Source organism: Ipomoea nil, unplaced genomic scaffold, assembly GCF_001879475.1.
Source record: "Ipomoea nil cultivar Tokyo-kokei standard unplaced genomic scaffold, Asagao_1.1 scaffold2704, whole genome shotgun sequence".
Lineage (NCBI taxonomy): Eukaryota > Viridiplantae > Streptophyta > Magnoliopsida > Solanales > Convolvulaceae > Ipomoea > Ipomoea nil.
Window position 1 is genome coordinate 3,616,226 of NW_017619132.1, and position 18,207 is coordinate 3,634,432.

Sequence of the window (18,207 nt, forward strand, 5' to 3'; positions counted from 1 at the left end):
GGTGAATAAGTTACTTGTCTTAGCATGCAGTTACAATTACTCTCTCTTGTTGGTTTGTGGTTTGTTTTAGTGGTGCTTGCTGCATCTCAATTTGTGATGGATGATTTAAGGTGTAACACATATTTGATCTATTCCCTTGCCAATAGCTTTGTTAATCACTTAATAATTGGATTAATCCTTGATCTAGTGTTTTGCATTGCTAGTGAAGGCTTATGTGAGATTCCGGTCATGGGTGTTTTTGCTAGAACTTGCCTCATTACTCCCTAAGTGATGTCTAAGTTTTGCATGTTTTGAAGTGATTTAGGCCATTATTGTTTAGCCATAGCATTTAAACCTGTCCCTATATATATATATTTTTATCCTTCGTTTCCCCATTGTGCCTTTTGTTTGTTTAAATAAGTGCTAAGCACTTATCCCCTCTTTGTGATTGTTTTTCTTTGATTTACCCCATTATTATAACCCTTAGCCCTTGGCCAAATATTTCCCATCCACCCTTGAGAGAATGAAACTTTTATCTTTATCTTTTCTGTAAGAAGAGTTTTTATGGAGTTGTGCTACAAAAAAAGAAGCAGCTAGTGTTACAAATGTTCAAGTGTGGAGGTCATGAAAGTTTGGATTAAAATTATCTTGCTATATCCAAAAGAAGTCCAAAGACAAAGAAAAGAATGAAAAGAAAAAAAAAAAAAAAAAAAGAGATTGAAAGTTTTTGAGTTTGGATCCCCACTTTACCAAAGAGTTGCTAAGTTCTTAAAAGAAATTTGCTCATTGGAATTATGATTATCTCATCTCTTCCAAATTTTGAAAAGTTTAGATAAATTGTGACATTCTATCTTTTTGATTAATTTTTCCATACCACTTCTTTGTTAGCCATCACCCGTAGCCCCATTACAAGCTTAATAAAGTCCTATTTGATCTTAGCATGCATTCTTAGATTTGATCTAGGGGAGTATGAAAGGCAAGCCTAAGGGATCTCATTCATGAACCGTATCTTGCATAATCTCAACTGAGTATTTGTGCACATTTGATCCTCACATGCTTTAAATTCTTGGTGCTTGGTTATTGGCTTGGAAATGGGTCTCTTATGTGCCAAACTAATTTGATTCTTGAAGCTTGTTGTTTTGTAGCAAGTGGGTTGGTGGTTTGAAAGGTTGTGCAAGAGAGAGCATGAGTAATTTGTATGTTTTGACTTGTGATTTTATTCCTTAGTTTTGCTTGAGGACAAGCAAAAGCTTAAGTGTGAGGGGGTGATGTTATCACATCTGTGCTTGTTTTTATGGTTATTTTGAATCATCACAGTAATTAAGCTCTTTAATTTTGCTTATTTAATACATGTTTTCCTTGCTATTATCATTTAATTATGGTTCGCACTTGTTTTGAATATTTTACGGTGTTTGTTAGTGTTTTTGAACCATTTTAGGTCAAAGATATGACCAAGGGGAGTTCAAGGATGAGTTTAGAGCAATTTTGGATGAGTTCGGGGCCCAGTGGACTCGACGCGTCGAGCCAAGGGCTCGACACGTCGAAATTTTCCAGTAGCTAATTAATTCGCGCACAGGAAGTCTCGACGCGTTGAGAAAATTCTCGACGCGTCGAATATGCGTCTGTTTCTGGGATAAAAACAGACGCCTAAAGTGGCGCGGATAAAGAAAACAGACGCCTAAAGTGGCGCAGCTGGGCAAAATTCAATATAAGCGCGAGATTTCTTTTCCTAATATCAATTGCGCGGACTTCAAGGCTCATATCTCCATATTAAAAGTTAGCAATTCAAGGAATCTTCCAAATTCTAAATATCATTAAAGACGACAATTTCTTTATTTAAATATAGGAATTAGAATTTGAGTCCAATTTGGTACAAGATTCCTATTTCATCTCAACTTTGTACCCACTATAAAATCCCTCCTTCCTCAACCCTAATGACGGAGACGGGGACCGGGAGAATTCAGAGATTCTTGGAGACAAGAAGGAGAGAAATCAAGAGCCACAAGTTGTCTTGGAAAGCAAGAAGAAGACTAGGGAGATTTGGGAAAATCGTCTGGTTAATTCTTGTACTCTTTTGATGATTTGTAATTCTTTATTTATATTTGCTATGTATAATTTAGTCATGCTTGGCTAAATTCTTTAGAGATTCTTGGGTAAAAGTGTTTATGAACATATGTGCCTGAGCTCTCAGTTTCTTTAATATATTATTATTTGGGTTTAATACTTGTGTTGCAATCGTGATAATATTGTTTGATGCTTGTAATTAATGGCCATAGTTACTAGCTTCATAGCCATGTTTGTGTCACCAATGGGAGTTGGGGCATAAATTAGGGCACACACGATTGCACCTAAAGGTTGGTCCTTGGGAAAGGGGAACTTATTAGGGGAAGTTTATTCTAGATTGTTGCCAATCGGGAGGTGGTAGTAATTAGGAATAATTGGATGCTGATCTTTGATTTTATTGGGTGTTTAAGCCATGTGAGTGGAAATTCACTAGGAATAGAGATTACGGGAGTAATTCGATTCCACTTTGCATTCCCACACAAATCTTAATTCCAAACTAAATATTGCAAACGATAATTGGCACTAGGTGATTAAATACTTGAATCCCATGAATCTCAACTTCTCTCTAATTGTTTTCAAAATCCTGAACCTCTGTTTTATTTTATTTATTTTATGACAATCAATCATCTAAGTAATTGTTAGGATTAGCTCTAATGAATAAGTTAGTAACTAGTGCTTGATACAACCACTTCCCTGTGGATCGATAACTCGTACTCCGAGAATTATTTGTTTGCAAATATACTACGCATCAGTAAGTTGATCATCTTTATTAAAGTAAGTTGATCCTCTCTATTAAAGTAAGTTGATCCTCTTTATTAAAGTAAGTTGATCCTCTCGATCAAACTTATGTACACTTGGGCGAGTACTTTATTTACTCACAAATAATTCCCTTAAGATTTTCATGTTCAACATGAAATATTCTATTTTACCATTATTGTCGGTACCACAGAAAGACTTTTAAGAAAGAAATATATAAAGAATTAATTCACCCCACAATTCAGCACTTACAAATACTTTTTCTCAAATAATGTACTTGATCACTTACCTAGATTAGTCTTTGGTGCCCAACATTGGCTCCTTAGTAGACTAAGCTATGCAAACTATTGATTAATACACATCAATAGTGGAATATATTTTAACCAAATTGGTTACTTCAAACCACTAAAGTTTCCCTTTATAAATCTTCAAGATGACTCAATTAAGGTGTTGGACAATAAGAAATGCTCATTGGCATTAAGTCACAAAAATAATATTGTTTGCATGCTACTTCAAATTGAGCAACATAATCACAAGTTTCGCATAATATTCTTGAAAGAAATTAATCTGATATGCAAAATATATTCAAACTAGTATTTGCTCAAGAATAATTTTCAACCACAATTACTTGGCTTTTCAGCAAATTAAAGAATCTGGCTTTGAACAATAGATCTAGAATCCAAAACCCAATTTGCTAGAAACCAAGAGAGCTAATAATCAACTTAGGTAAGTCCCAATGTAATCTACCCATGCAATGTATACATATGCATATATACATTATTATTTTTTTTTGAATGCATTATTATTATTATTATTATTATTATTATTATTATTATTTTTAAGCAAGGGACACCATATATTAATACGTAGTATTAAAATTCTAAACCCAAGAAATTAATACTTCTTAATAAGTTATGTACTCAGTCATACTTCATCTGTACATGTACTGAGTTGAGCATCTATTTATAACATCATAATTAATGCATGCATGCAGTAATATTATTGCAATGCAATATAATGATGGAATTTAAAGATGCATGATGCACTGCTAATACTCATTTAAATAACCACACACATTAATGTTAAAGCATTTTTTTTATACTTAGATTAATTAAGAGGAAGCATTAGACCCATTACTCTTCACTCCTGCTGCCATTCTTCATAGTTTCAATTGGTTAGAATCCCTTCAACGAGTCCAATATGAGGATCATTTGTGCTTATCGTTGGGGGATGTGGCCACCAAACTGTTGTTCAAAACCGCATGGGATAAGCTACAACAACGGGGTCATATAGGATTGGCAGTGCATTTTCACTGGTATGAACTCGTCACCAACTCCGCAACAGACAGGCTCTGTTTGGCAAACCTACCTGAAAAGCTATAAGCTAAGAGGTGAAAGCTGAAAAGGAGCTGAAAGCTGAAAAGCTATAAGCTCGGAGCTGAAAACTGATGAGCTGTTAAGCTAGCTGTTATGATTGAAAGTATTTGGTAAAAATAGCTTTTTGATAAGCTGATAAATGTAAAAAGACTAAAAATGACATCTTCGTAAAATTTAAATTAGTTTGTTTACATATTAAAATTTAACATTTTGTCTTTAAAAAAAAATAACATTTTGAAATAAAACTATTAGCATAATCATGATCTAACTGTAGCAATATTGTTGCAAATCTAATAATAATAATAATAATAATAATAATAATAATAATAATAATAATAATAATAATAATAACAATAATAACAATAATAACAATAATAACAATAATAACAATAATAACAATAATAACAATAATAACAATAATAATAATAATAATAATAATAATAATAATAATAATAATAATAATAATAATAATAATAATAATAATAATAATAATAATAATAATTGTGTTGAAAGTTGCGGATAAAGGAGAAGAGAAAACGGTTTTAATTGGGAATGGTAAATTATGTCATTTCTTTAAAATAATAAGGATAAAGATGGAAAAAAAGTTAGGAAGCAAGGAGCTTATTTTGAAACGCTACCTAAAGTAGCGTTCAAAAATAAGCTCTTATTTTAAGCTATGAGCTTATTTTGGAAACATTACCAAACAGAGCTTATAGCTTATTTGGAACTTAAAATAAGCTATAAGCTCCTAAATAAGCTCTGCCAAACAGAGCCGCAAAGCAGCAGTTCAGAGAGGTCAATCCTTCATGTCAAAATGGTAAAGTTTCCTTCCATTCAGTGTGGAACTTCAACTCCCTCAACATCTTCTTAATTTGCGTGAACTTCTCTCCTACATGGATCGCTTCCTTCATCCACTTCGGATTCGGGAGCGGCTTCTTCTTCGTCCCGACCTCGACGGAGTACTCGTTATCCGATTAGAGCCCCATGAAGTTTCCTAGCGTCGACGACTCGGTGGCTAGCCTGCTCTCCAATCCATCCAAGGTCTGGGGGTATTGATGAGTAGCAGGGGAGGAAGGCGGGGCTGAAGAAGAAGAGGAGAAGGACTGTGGTTAGAGAGAGTGGTGATGAAGGGGCAATAGAGAGGTGGGACTGCCGCAGTGGCGGGTGGATTTCAGTGATCGGAAAGCGAGGGATGCGAAGCCGTAATTCATTTTCCCGGCAGTTATCTTATCTGATTCTTCTCTCACGGCGGTAATTCATTTTCCCGGCGGTTATCTTATCTGTTTATGTAATTTGGAGAATTGATTTGTAATGAATTATCATTTCCAATATGCTATGTTTATCAGTTAATTGCTGAGAATTTGTTCAGTTAAGTGTTACAATTGGGGATTTAAGCAGTCAATTAGAAGACCAAGTAATGTATCATTCTACCCTTCACTTGACAGACACAATATAATGAAAAGACACAATTACCCCTTAAATTAACAGCCAACAAACGAAAACCTAACGGAAGGACCTTTGTTGGAACACTTTAAAAGGTCAAGTGTCTTTTTTGTCCAAATTAAAATTAAAGTCGATGACTAATTTTGAAAAATCGCAATAGTCGGAGGACTATTGCTAGAATTAACTCATGTTCGATTCTACCCCGTACTATGTGTATGGAGAAATCACCACGATATGCATTGAGCAAGATTTGAATTTAAAGCAGTAGTATATCAAGTTCGATATCTCCAAAACAACAGATAATTCAGAAATTTCCTTTCACATGTTCTTTAAAAAAAAAGTCATGTGAAAAGGAAACTACTGCTTGACATATATATCTAACGTATCTATCTAGATTAAAAAATACAACTTATCATAATTGATCCAAAGTGACCCAATTGCTCATACTATAATTTTAAAAAGATTTGGGTCTATACAATCATATATGTTCAAATAGGGAGAGCATACACATTAAATAATAACCTCACTCAACACTCATGTGGAAAATAAACACCAAATAAGTGCAAAAATTTCTTTAAAAAAAAAAAACTATTTTCAATTTATGAAAAACCATCATACCACATATTCACAATTTGTTTGCTTCAGGCAAACCCAAACCAGCATGATTTGAGTAAATTTTAACTTTTGGAGACCACCGAAACCACAGCCACCGAAATTGTAAGACTGCTCTCATCTTTACATAAAAGAAGTCATCTACTTAATGCAAGCTCTAATATTTAAAGTATATACGTACATGTCGCGGGCTATGAAAATTGATGTTCGCCTCACAAATAGCACACTGAATGTATATAAATTACAAAGCTTTGCACGCCACAAGTAATATAATACGGAGTAAATCACAAGTAGTAAATGTTCATTATATTTACATGATTTGCATGCCACACACATAAATAATGAAGGAATAGACAGAGAAAAAGTCAAGGGACTAATTTGAGAAAAAGATCATAGTCGGATGACCATTTCGGGAAATAATTCAAAATAAAAATCATGAAATAAGTGTGTCATAATATTTATTACATCAATTGTAAGTTCCACAAAGTTAGGCTTTGAGAGTGAAAAATCCAATTGGAACCAAACACTTGTAACACACTTACACACCCACCATAATTTTCCTAGAATTACGTTCATATTTGTGGTAGCACACTCTCTTCTCACCTTATAAATCAGTTTTGGGCGATCATTTCAGATTCCCATCTGGATTTCAACCAATAAAACAAAATATCTAGAAAAAAAAAAAAAAAAAAAAAAAAAAAAAAAAAAAGATTACAACAGGATGGGTTCCAAGGTGATTCAAGCTGCATTGATTTTTTTCTATGTGGCATATCTTGTAGCAACAGTGCAGGGTGTTGAAGTTAGCGTTAAAAAATCTGGTGCAAAAGGCGACGGGAAGTGCGATGATGCTCCGGTACAAACATACATGCAATACTATCTATCTCTCTCTCTCTCTCTCTCTATATATATATATATAGTTTGATTTGATTGTATTTTGTGGTTTATTTGAGTAGGCTTTTAAGAAAGCTTGGGGTGAGGTATGCAAAGCGGCAGCGCCGAGCACGCTGAAAGTTCCGGCCGGCAAGTATATGGTGGGTCAGATTGGGTTTCTAGGTCCTTGTAAGAGTGCCATAACATTTGATGCGGGAGACGCCACTTTTATCGCGCCAACCGACCCCACTGCGTTCAAAACAAAAGACGAATGGATTTTGTTCAGCATGGTTAAAGACTTGACGGTCACCGGCGGCACTTTCGACGGTCGGGGTTCCGCCGCCTGGAAGATAAACAACTGTAACAAGAATTTCAACGGAAACTGTAAAAACCTCCCCATTGTAAGTACTCGATCCGATCGAGAGTCTCTTATTATTAATCTACTCTTTTATTTCTTTATTATTCATTAAGAATTCAAATGAATGCATATATTTTTAAATAGAACCTCAACTTTGGTACGTTGACGAACGGGGTGGTGAAAGGAGTAACGTCGGTGGACAGCAAGTTTTTCCACATGAATGTGATACAGGCCAAGAACCTAACATTGAGCAAAATCACTATCAAGGCGCCGGGGGATAGCGCCAACACCGACGGAATCCACATCGGCCGTTCCCATGGGGTTACCGTCGATGGTGCTGAAATTAAGACCGGCGATGACTGTATCTCCTTCGGGGACGGTTGCCAGAATGTGACCGTCGAAAATGTGAAGTGCGGCCCCGGCCACGGAATTAGTATTGGAAGCTTAGGAAGATACCCTAACGAACAACCGGTGACTGTATCTCCTTCGGGGACGGTTGCCAGAATGTGACCGTCGAAAATGTGAAGTGCGGCCCCGGCCACGGAATCAGTATTGGAAGCTTAGGAAGATACCCTAACGAACAACCGGTGATGGGAGTGACGGTGAAGCACTGCAAACTCTCCAATACTCTCAACGGCGTTAGGATCAAGACGTGGCCGGCGTCTCCGAACGGCGTCGCCTCCGGCATGCACTTCGAAGATGTGAAGATGGACAACGTCAGCAACCCAATCTTGATCGATCAGCAATACTGCCCCTGGAATCAATGCAAGGCCGGTGTCCCTTCGAAAATAAAGATCAGCGACGTTAGCTTCAAGGAGATAACGGGGACGTCGGCGACAAAGGTGGCGGTGAAATTACTGTGCTGCTCCGGAGTACCGTGCAACAAAGTAGTGCTGAGCGGGGTGAAGTTGGAATACAAAGGAACCAACGGCAGCGCCATATCGGAATGTGACAACGTGAAGCCAACACTCTCCGGCAAAAATTCCCCTGCAATTTGTGATGCCTCTAAAAAAGGCGCCCCTGAAGGTGCCCCTGCCCCAGGTGCCCCTGCCCCTGCCCCTAAAAAAGCTTAGCTTAATCACTCTGTGTAATCCCGTCTCTAATTAGAATTAGACTTAATTACGTGTTTGTAAATAAATAGCTTAGATCAGACCAAGTACCTTGTAGTCCAATGGTATCATGTTGCTCCCCTATATGGGAAGTGATAGGTTCAATAACTTAGATCAGTGTGCACTGCACCAGATCAGGGGTCGTGTTTTTTATATATGCACGACTGAAAGGTGAAATTCTTTTTTTTAGTAGTAGTACAATATATCTTTTCTATTCTATTTGTCTTGTACTTTATATTTCATTCAGTTCATTATTTGGGTGTTATTTGGGTGACAAGGAAAATTGGCAGTCACTAGGTTAATTTACTTACGTTTAAGAGTCAAACTTTGAATTAGTAGTATATAATTAGTTGAAGACGCCAGGCAAGCGTGGTGTTATGTATAGAAAGCTAAGGGCCCTTTGGGTTGGGATTTAACCTTTTGGAAGAATGTATATAAAGCTAAAGCTAAGGATGAGCACCCCATGAGTGGCTATCATTCATCAATAATACAATTATTGGAATTTACATTTAATTTATCTTGTTCTCTATTAAGGCTAATTAATTGCAGAATATAATGAAATTGGCACCAATTGCGGGCCATAACCCCAAACCCGCAACAACTATAAAACACTCACTATATATATATATATATATATATATATATATATATATATGTGTGTGTGTGTGTGTGTGTGTGTGTGTGTAATTTCTACTACACTATTAAAAATGTTAATTTTGGTGTTCGTATATAATTCATGTCTTTTGGTCAATTTAATCAACAATTTTAATTTATTTGTATTTGTATTTGTATTATTATTATTATTATTATTATTATTATTATTATTATTATTATTTTATTATGTTAAACAAATAATGAAAACGTAAGTAAAGATAAGAAGTAATAGACAGAAAAAAGGAGCAGGAATATCATCTTGTTCATTCATATTTATCATAGTACAATGATATATAGACAAGATACAGGATAATTACATCTGTTACATGTTGGAAAAATTAGCTTAAAATGGCATATTAAGTGGCTATTTTGTGGTACAATTATCAGTGGGGTCTACTTCCGATTTGGGTCGGGTCAAAGTGGATTCGGGTTCTTCGTAGTGAGACGAAGAGATTGATATATTGTACGCTCAAAACGGATAATGGGTGAATGAGATATTGATTCTCAAAGTAGACCCATTTAAGTTGGGAAATGAAGGGAAAATGTAGGACTTTGTCCTACATTGGTTTGGAAACAAGATTTGCCCCCCTTATATACATGAGCTCTTTTCAAGCTTGTAGAATTGTATAGCATAGAGGCTCTCTCGCGCGGGGGGGGGGGGGTGCAAATGAAAATCCAACTAGAGGACATCAAAAAGGCTTGAAATCAAGCCCGAGCTCGCGGGAAATGGGCTGGCCTTGCAGGCTAAGTTATGCCTAACTTCGGTATCATTTTCCATCTGGGAGTCACTTGTTTCGGCCAGAACCGAACCGAGAGCACCTACTCTCGTGTGTAGCACGAGAGGTTGTGGTGCACCGAGAGCACAACTCTCGTGCATCTGTGACCACGAGAGTAGTGCACTCTCGGGTTGCACCACAGTGCACACGAGAGATGTACTCTCGTGTTGACTGGTCCGTGTGCTCTCGTGTGAACCTGCAACCCAACGGTCTGAAACCCGAAAGTGCAGAAGATTAAACTCATCTGTTACGGAATTAATACTGTTTTAATTCCAATTTTAAATTCTGAGTTTAATCCCACTTAGTGGGTGACCGTTACAGGTGTTATACAATTGGTTTAATACCAATTAAAGGCCATGTTGAATGCTATCCCTTCCAACATCCCTATATAAGGAGAGGTAGAGCAGTAGCTTTTCAAACAGTACACGAAACTAAGGAATTCCAGTAGCTTTCAGCTTCAAAACTTCTGCTTCTACTCTCTTCTTTTGCCAACAGTGTTCATACTGTGCTTTGTTTGCCGGGTTCCTTGTTTAGGTGCTTAAACAAGGAATCGTAGCACGTTTTATCCTGGGAAACCTAGGCTACAACGCTCCTAGCACTTGTGGGGGGTAGCAAATAAGGTTTTAAGGAAAAGAACCTTGTGTTCGAACTCGTGCTAAACCTATACCCCAAACACTCAACCTTTTCCTTCCCAGTTTCTGTTTTCCCATATAATATTAATCTTTCCATAGAATTATTATTATTTTGGGATTTTCCACCTTATTACCCAACATTACAAACGTTGCCAACTATAATACTTTCACAAATAACCAGATTCTAGAAGATCACATCTAATCATTACGCTTTAATCGGGTTATTCTATTCAACCTCTTAAAAAGATAAAGAACTTCAATCAAAATCAAAATACTTAATAGCATGGTGATACAATTATACAAAACTTATACCCCGAGTACACGCAATGGAACCGTAAATGGTCAAGTGAAACCCACTCAACGAAATGAAAAAGACATATATGGTCGAATCGTAACCATAGAATACGACCCTAATCGAAATGTCTCGCATCCCTAGTATTATGTTTGTTTGGTGCACCTATGAATTGACTAGGGTTTCTCATCATCTGGACGAACGGACAAAATTTATTTAAGTTTTTTCAAGAGTGACAATGTTTATTTACTAGATCTAGTATAATTCTTATTTCTTACACCGATGGATCTCCTATACTTCTGGCATCAGGAGTATCGATAGATTTATTTGGTCCAAGTTGGCAAGGTATATGAGACCTAGTTACTCTTTTATGATCATTATGATCAATAGATATGTTTGACAGTTCATTCTAACTAGTACATTGATTTAAATAATGAAGATGTTTTCATTCTATGGAATTTCTTGGTATTTCATTAAAAATTAGTCTATTATCTCCCCTAATGCCGAGAAACAATCTTCATTAAGTATGCAGTCAGTGTACCTAATTATATGTATTGATCCCCTATCATGGGCTCTTGGCTCTTTTAGAGGTACGCTATGGTGGTGATATAATAAGATGGACTGCATACTAAAAATAGAGACGCAGATTAGGAAATGTTCAATTGAGTTAATTCCAGCAATAGTCCTGGAAATTTTCCAAAATTAGTCTTTAACTTTTAATTTGGACAAAAAAGACACTTGACTTTTTAAAGTGTTCCACCAAAGGTCTTTTCGTCCAATAAGATTTTGTTGACCGTAAGTGTAGGGGGCAATTCTGTCTTTTCAGTATATTGCTTTCTTCTTCCTAGTATATCAGTACACTTACGTTGCTTGGCTTATTTGACTCGATTCAGCCTCGCCTATGGCAGTTTCGGCGGCAGTCCAGGCTGGCAATGGACTCTCTCAAACTCTCGGAGACGTCTTGGAGGCTCAGCAGAGTGATCGCCGAGACCGGATTGAAAATCGATTGCCGGCTGCGAAGTCGGGGGTTCCGAGTCGTCCGTCACATGTGGAGTCTTTTCCGGCGATGGAGGCTGTGCATGGCCAATTAGAGGGTGGAAATGGAGAGGGGAGTGCATCACAATCCTTTCCCCCCAATCAATTTGACGATCGCCAACCTCCTGAAATTCTGGGGTCCGAGGGGTCGCCGAGGGATTACGGCCGGTTGCGGAGGCTGATGTCGTTCGGGATGGTGAGGGGAATCGCGGTATGGTCGAAACCAACCACCACACCGGTCAGATTACTTCTCTGGCCAGGATGCACATCGACAGCCTTCGGCTGAGATTGATGGAGGCACGCCAAGACAGATCAACCAGGCGGTAATTTATTTTCCCGGACCAACATTCTCCGAGATTAGGACATTTAGCTGTTGGATATTTTGTTGCTGCTCCACAACTAACGTAACAACACTTTACGTAACAATATGAAGATGAAGAACGCAAGGATCTGCAAGTGATTTGTACGAACTGAATTTGGACAAGATGAGGAAACAAGAATCAGTGGCGTGTCTAAAAACACTACCATTCTCATCGGGTTATGAATTCATTAAGAGCTGTAGCTCAACCTCACAAGTACACACATTATAGGAATGATCAATGAGTGTTCTACTTTGTGATTCTTTTCATGGCTTCGTTTGACCACAAAAGTGGGATCCACCACGAATTCATCACCTCTTGGGCTTTGAGCCATTCCATTAACAATTCAACGACTAATTAACCTCATAATTAGTCCTCTCTATTAAAGTAAGTTGATCCTCTTTATTCAAGTAAGTTGATCCTCTCGATCAAACTTATGTACACTTGGGCGAGTACTCTATTTCCTCACAAATAACCTTAAGATTTTCATGTCCAACATGAAATATTCTATTTTACCATTATTGTCGGTACTGTGAGTATATAGCCATTAACGTGCAATCCAACTATCAGCTTAGGCTTTTAGTTGAGATGGATCACATACTTCAATTTGGTATCAGAGCCAGACCAAAGGTCATGAGTCCGAATCTCAACGCCACCCGTAAGCGACTACGGTTTATCGGTCCACGTGTTGCTTGGAACCCACCGCACACGTGAGGGGGCGTGTGAGCCACGTGTTGCTTGGAACCCACCGCACACGTGTGGGGGCGTGTGAGTATATAGCCATTAACGTGCAATCTAACCTTCAATTGGTACCACAGAAAGACTTTTAAGAAAGAAATATATAAAGAATTAATTCTCCCCACAATGCAGGACTTACAAATACTTTTTCTCAAATAATGTACTTGATCTCTTACCTAGATTAGTCTTTGGTGCCCAACATTGGCCCCTTAGTAGACTAAGCTATGCAAACTATTGATTAATACACATCAATAGTGGAATATATATTAACCAAATTGGTTAATTCAAACCACTAAATTTTCCCTTTATAAATCTTCAAGATGACTCAATTAAGGTGTTAAACAATAATAAATGCTCATTGGTATTAAGTCACAAAAATAATATTATTTGCATGCTACTTCAAATTGAGCAACATAATCACAAGTTTCGCATAATATTCTTGAAAGAAATTAATCTGATATGCAAAATATATTCAAACTAGTATTTGCTCAAGAATAATTTTCAACCACAATTACTTGGCTTTTCAGCAAAATAAAGAATCTGGCTTTGAACAATAGATCTTGAATCCAAAACCCAATTTGCTCGAAACCAAGAGAGCTAATAATCAACTTAGGTGAGTCCCAATGTAATCTACTCATGCAATGTATACATATGCATATATACATTATTATTTTTTTTGAATGCATTATTATTATTATTATTATTATTATTATTATTAAGCAAGGGACACCATATATTAATACGTAGTATTAAAATTCTAAACCCAAGAAATCAATACTTCTTAATAAGTTATGTAGTCAGTCATACTCCATCTGTACATGTACTGAGTTGAGCATCTATTTATAACATCATAATTAATGCATGCATGCAGTAATATTATTGCAATGCAATATAATGATGAAATTTAAAGATGCATGATGCACTGCTAATACTCATTTAAATAACCACACACATTAATGTTAAAGCATTTTTTTTTATACTTAGATTAATTAAGAGGAAGCATTAGACCCATTACTCTTCACTCCTGCTGCCATTCTTCATAGTTTCAATTGGTTAGAATCCCTTCAACGAGTCCAATATGAGGATCATTTGTGCTTATCGTTGGGGGATGTGGCCACCAAACTGTTGTTCAAAACCGCATGGGATAAGCTACAACAACGGGGTCATATAGGATTGGCAGTGCATTTTCACTGGTATAAACTCGTCACCAACTCCACAACAGACAAGCTCTGTTTGTCAAACCTAGCTGAAAAGCTATATGCACGTAATTAAGTCTAATTCTAATTAGAGACGGGATTACACAGAGTGATTAAGCTAAGCTTTTTTAGGGGCATCACAAATTGCATGGGAATTTTTGCGGGAGAGTGTTGGCTTCACGTTGTCACATTCTGATATGGCGCTGCCATTGGTTCCTTTGTATTCCAACTTCACCCCGCTCAGCACTACTTTGTTGCACGGTACTCTTCCTTTGTATTCCAACTTCACCTCGCTCAGCACTACTTTGTTGCACGGTACTCCAGAGCTGCACAGTAACTTCACCGCCACCTTTGTCGCCGACGTCCCCGTGATCTCCTTGAAGCTAACGTCGCTGATCTTTATTTTCGATGGAACGCCGGTCTTGCATTGATTCCAGGGACAGTATTGCTGATCGATAAAGATTGGGTTGCTGACGTTGTCCATCATCACATCTTCGAAGTGCATGCCGGAGGCAACGCCGTTCGGAGACGACGGCCGCGTCTTGATCCTAACGCCATTGAGAGTATTAGAGAGTTTGCAGTGCTTCACCGTCACTCCCATCACCGGTTGTTCGTGTGATATACAGCAATGCCAATGTTGGCAACCAAATACAGGCATGATAATCAGCTATCACTGCTTAATTAGTTTGATGCAGCTCCGATGAAAACATCAATCAATACTAAACCAAATGAGGATTTAGCTTTTCCAATACTTGGGATGATCAGAGTAATCATGTTGGATGGATGATGGATCCATTCATATTTGAGTACTATATGTATCGTTAAGATAACCAAATTTCACAGTCAAATTAATATATACTAGGAAACATAACAATTTGCCCAGACTTCATCAACGCAGTTTCTCCTTTTCGCGCACTAGTTTGGGACAAAAGGAACTTCCACTATGTGACATTATGTGCTGTTGTATCATGTATGTAATAGAACTCAAAACTCACCTCACTGAAGATTTGACTGTAAGAAGTTTGCACAAATCCCTACCAAAACAAAAACAAAAAAACATAAGAATTTTTTTTGGTGATTCAGATTTGTCAATGCAAACATTACATTAAACATGGCAAATGCATGTTCAATCCAGCCCCATAAGAGCCCCCTGGCCAAATGAAACAATTCTCATACAATGGAGAGTCGAAAGATGCAAAAATAAATGAATCTCATTCATGCATGGTGCATACGGATGCAAAAACGACGGCGTTTTATTAAAAATTGCGCGTTTCCCCTTTTTAAAAAAAATTCTAAGTTCGATTCCCAGCAACAACATATGAACTAAAATTCCAGAATCGATGAACTATAATTCCAGAATCTATGAACTAAAATTTCAGAATCTAATCTATGAACTAAAAATTTCAGAATGAATGAACTAAAATTCCAGAATCTATGAACTACAATTTCAGAATCTATGAACTAAAATTTCAGAATCGATGAACTACAATTTCAGAATCAATGAACTAAAATTCCATAATCTATGAACTAAAATTCAAGAATGAATGACCAACATAATGTTGTTGCTGGGAATCAAACTTGATTTTTTTTTAGGGGAGACGCGCGTTTTTAATAAAAACGACGTCCTTTTTACATCCGTACGCACCATGCATGGTGCATACGGATGCACAACATAACTACTCCTATATTTGATATCATTCTTATCAATAGTTATGCTGTGCAACCGAATGTACCATGCGCATGGTGCATACGGTTCAAAACGACGTCGTTTTGATTAAAAACGCGCGTCCCACTTAAAAAAAAAAAAATCAAGTTCGACTCTCAGCAATAGCATTATTGTGGATATATAATTATGAAATTGTGGATATATAGTTATGAAATTGTGGTTATATAGTTATGAATTTATGGATATTTAGTTCATTCATTGTGGATATTTAGTTCATTCATTGTGGATATTTAGTTCAATCATATATTGTGGATATTTAGTTCATTCATTGTGGATTTTTACTTCATTCATTCATTCATTGTGGATTTTTACTTCATTCATTCATTCATTGTGGATTTTTACTTCACTCATTCACTGTGGATATATAGTTATGAAATTGTGGATATATAGTTATGAAATTGTGGTTATATAGTTATGAATTTCTGGATATTTAGTTCATTCATTGTAGATATTTAGTTCAATCATATATTGTGGATATTTAGTTCATTCATTGTGGATTTTTACTTCATTCATTCATTCATTGTGGATTTTTACTTCATTCATTCACTGTGGATATATAGTTATGAAATTGTGGATATATAGTTATGAAATTGTGGTTATATAGTTATGAATTTTTGGATATATAAAAATGCTATTGCCGGGAATCGAACCTGATTTCTTCTTTAAGTGGGACGCGCGTTTTTTTTAACCAAAACGGCGCCGTTTTGCAACCGTATGCACCTTGCAAGGTGCATTCGGTTGCACAGCATAATTTGCGCATTCTTATACCATGGACCAATGTCCACAATGCGGCGAATTATGCTCTGGACCCGGGTCTAAAACGACGTTGTTTTGAAGTCTACATTCTATTAAAAAAAATGCCTCCTTCTTTACCGTTAACTTGCCGTTTTTCTTCCGAATTCATTCCTCTATATCACAATTTAAAATTACAAAACTCAATATTCACAATTGCAGAACTTTATATTCACAAATTTAGAACTGAATATTCACAATTTTATATCTTAATATACAAATTTACAAAACTCAATATTCACAATTACAGAACTCTATATTCACAATTTTTGAACTCTATAATCACAATTGTTTAGCTCTATATTCACACAAAAAAAATATAATTAGCTGATGAAACGGTGCCACTAACGGCATCGTTATTCCAGATGCACAAAGCTGCATCGTTTTGGACCTTCATGGCATAACAATTACCACAATGCAAAACGACATTCAAGTTATGTATTTGTATATAATTTCATAACACAAGACACAAAAAAACATAACACGAGATACATATACATGTTATATATTTACTTATTTTTTAAATATGATTTAAGTAATTATAGACCCCGAACTAAAACGACAATGTACATAATTCATACTTATAAAATACATAATTTCATAACACAAGACACAAAAAATCACACACATATACATGTTATAAATTTACTTATTTTTTCAAATCTTATTTAGTACATAATTTATGTTCACATGCATAGAATTTCATAACATAACACACAATTAATAATTTATTTCAAGTACAAAATTTCATAACATAAGACACAAAAAATCACAACACAAGACACCCCCTTAATTTGCAATTGTTATATCGTGCACCAATGCGCACAATGCATTGTGCATCCTAAAAAAAATTATGTTTCGTATGTACAGAATTGTATAGCAGCAGAATACATATAAATTTCTAATATAATAATACATATAATCTAACATAATACATAATACACAAACTTTTAACATAACAAAAAAATAAAACTATAACAAAATTTAGGCAAACAAAACGGTGTTCATTATGTCAACTCTCACCCACTTATAAAAACTGTTGTATTGCAAGTTTGTTTGCATGCCTTTAGCTCGTGAAGAACAGTAAGAACAAGAAGAAGAGTAGAGACAAAATAGATGGTTTCTTATTCCTTTATACCACACCCCTGATCATTACATTAGAATGACATATATATAATAACAAGTGTAACGGAATACAATAATGGAGACATAAAGGAAACCGTTACACAATAATGTCCACAATCATTACTATTTATAACACTCCCCCTTGGACATTATTTGTCGATGATCTAGCCTCGTTAAAAACTTTCTAGGAAAACCCTGTGGGAAAAACCTAGACAAGAAAAGAGTACAATAGAAAATATATTCATGCCTCATTAAAAACTTCACTAGGAAAACCACGTGGGAAAAACCTAGTTGAAGAAAAGAGTACATGATATA

At 36.2% G+C, this 18,207-nt stretch overlaps 2 protein-coding genes across 2 annotated transcripts; one reads left to right on the top strand and one right to left on the bottom strand.

Moving 5' to 3' along the window:
• The first annotated feature begins 6,935 nt into the window (after window positions 1-6,935).
• Window positions 6,936-8,767, top strand: LOC109155565 (exopolygalacturonase-like). Its single transcript, XM_019303162.1, has 4 exons — window positions 6,936-7,083; window positions 7,184-7,501; window positions 7,603-7,823; window positions 7,940-8,767. The coding sequence occupies exons 1-4, from the start codon at window positions 6,952-6,954 to the stop codon at window positions 8,529-8,531; spliced, it is 1,263 nt and encodes a 420-aa protein (XP_019158707.1). The 5' UTR covers window positions 6,936-6,951; the 3' UTR covers window positions 8,532-8,767.
• Window positions 8,768-14,367: 5,600 nt separating this feature from the next.
• On the bottom strand, window positions 14,368-14,850 carry LOC109155694 (exopolygalacturonase clone GBGA483-like). The gene has a single exon (XM_019303313.1). It carries the CDS (start codon window positions 14,848-14,850, stop codon window positions 14,368-14,370), a length of 483 nt encoding a protein of 160 aa, XP_019158858.1.
• Window positions 14,851-18,207: the final 3,357 nt, after the last annotated feature.

Coding starts and splice junctions, on each gene's coding strand:
- LOC109155565 (XM_019303162.1), top strand. CDS start 6,952: ATGGGTTCCAAGGTGATTCAAGCTGCATTGATTTTTTTCTATGTGGCA. Junction 7,502..7,602: donor ACTGTAAAAACCTCCCCATT/GTAAGTACTCGA, acceptor ATTTTTAAATAG/AACCTCAACTTTGGTACGTT. Junction 7,824..7,939: donor AAGACCGGCGATGACTGTAT/CTCCTTCGGGGA, acceptor CGGTGACTGTAT/CTCCTTCGGGGACGGTTGCC.
- LOC109155694 (XM_019303313.1), bottom strand. CDS start 14,850: ATGGGAGTGACGGTGAAGCACTGCAAACTCTCTAATACTCTCAATGGC.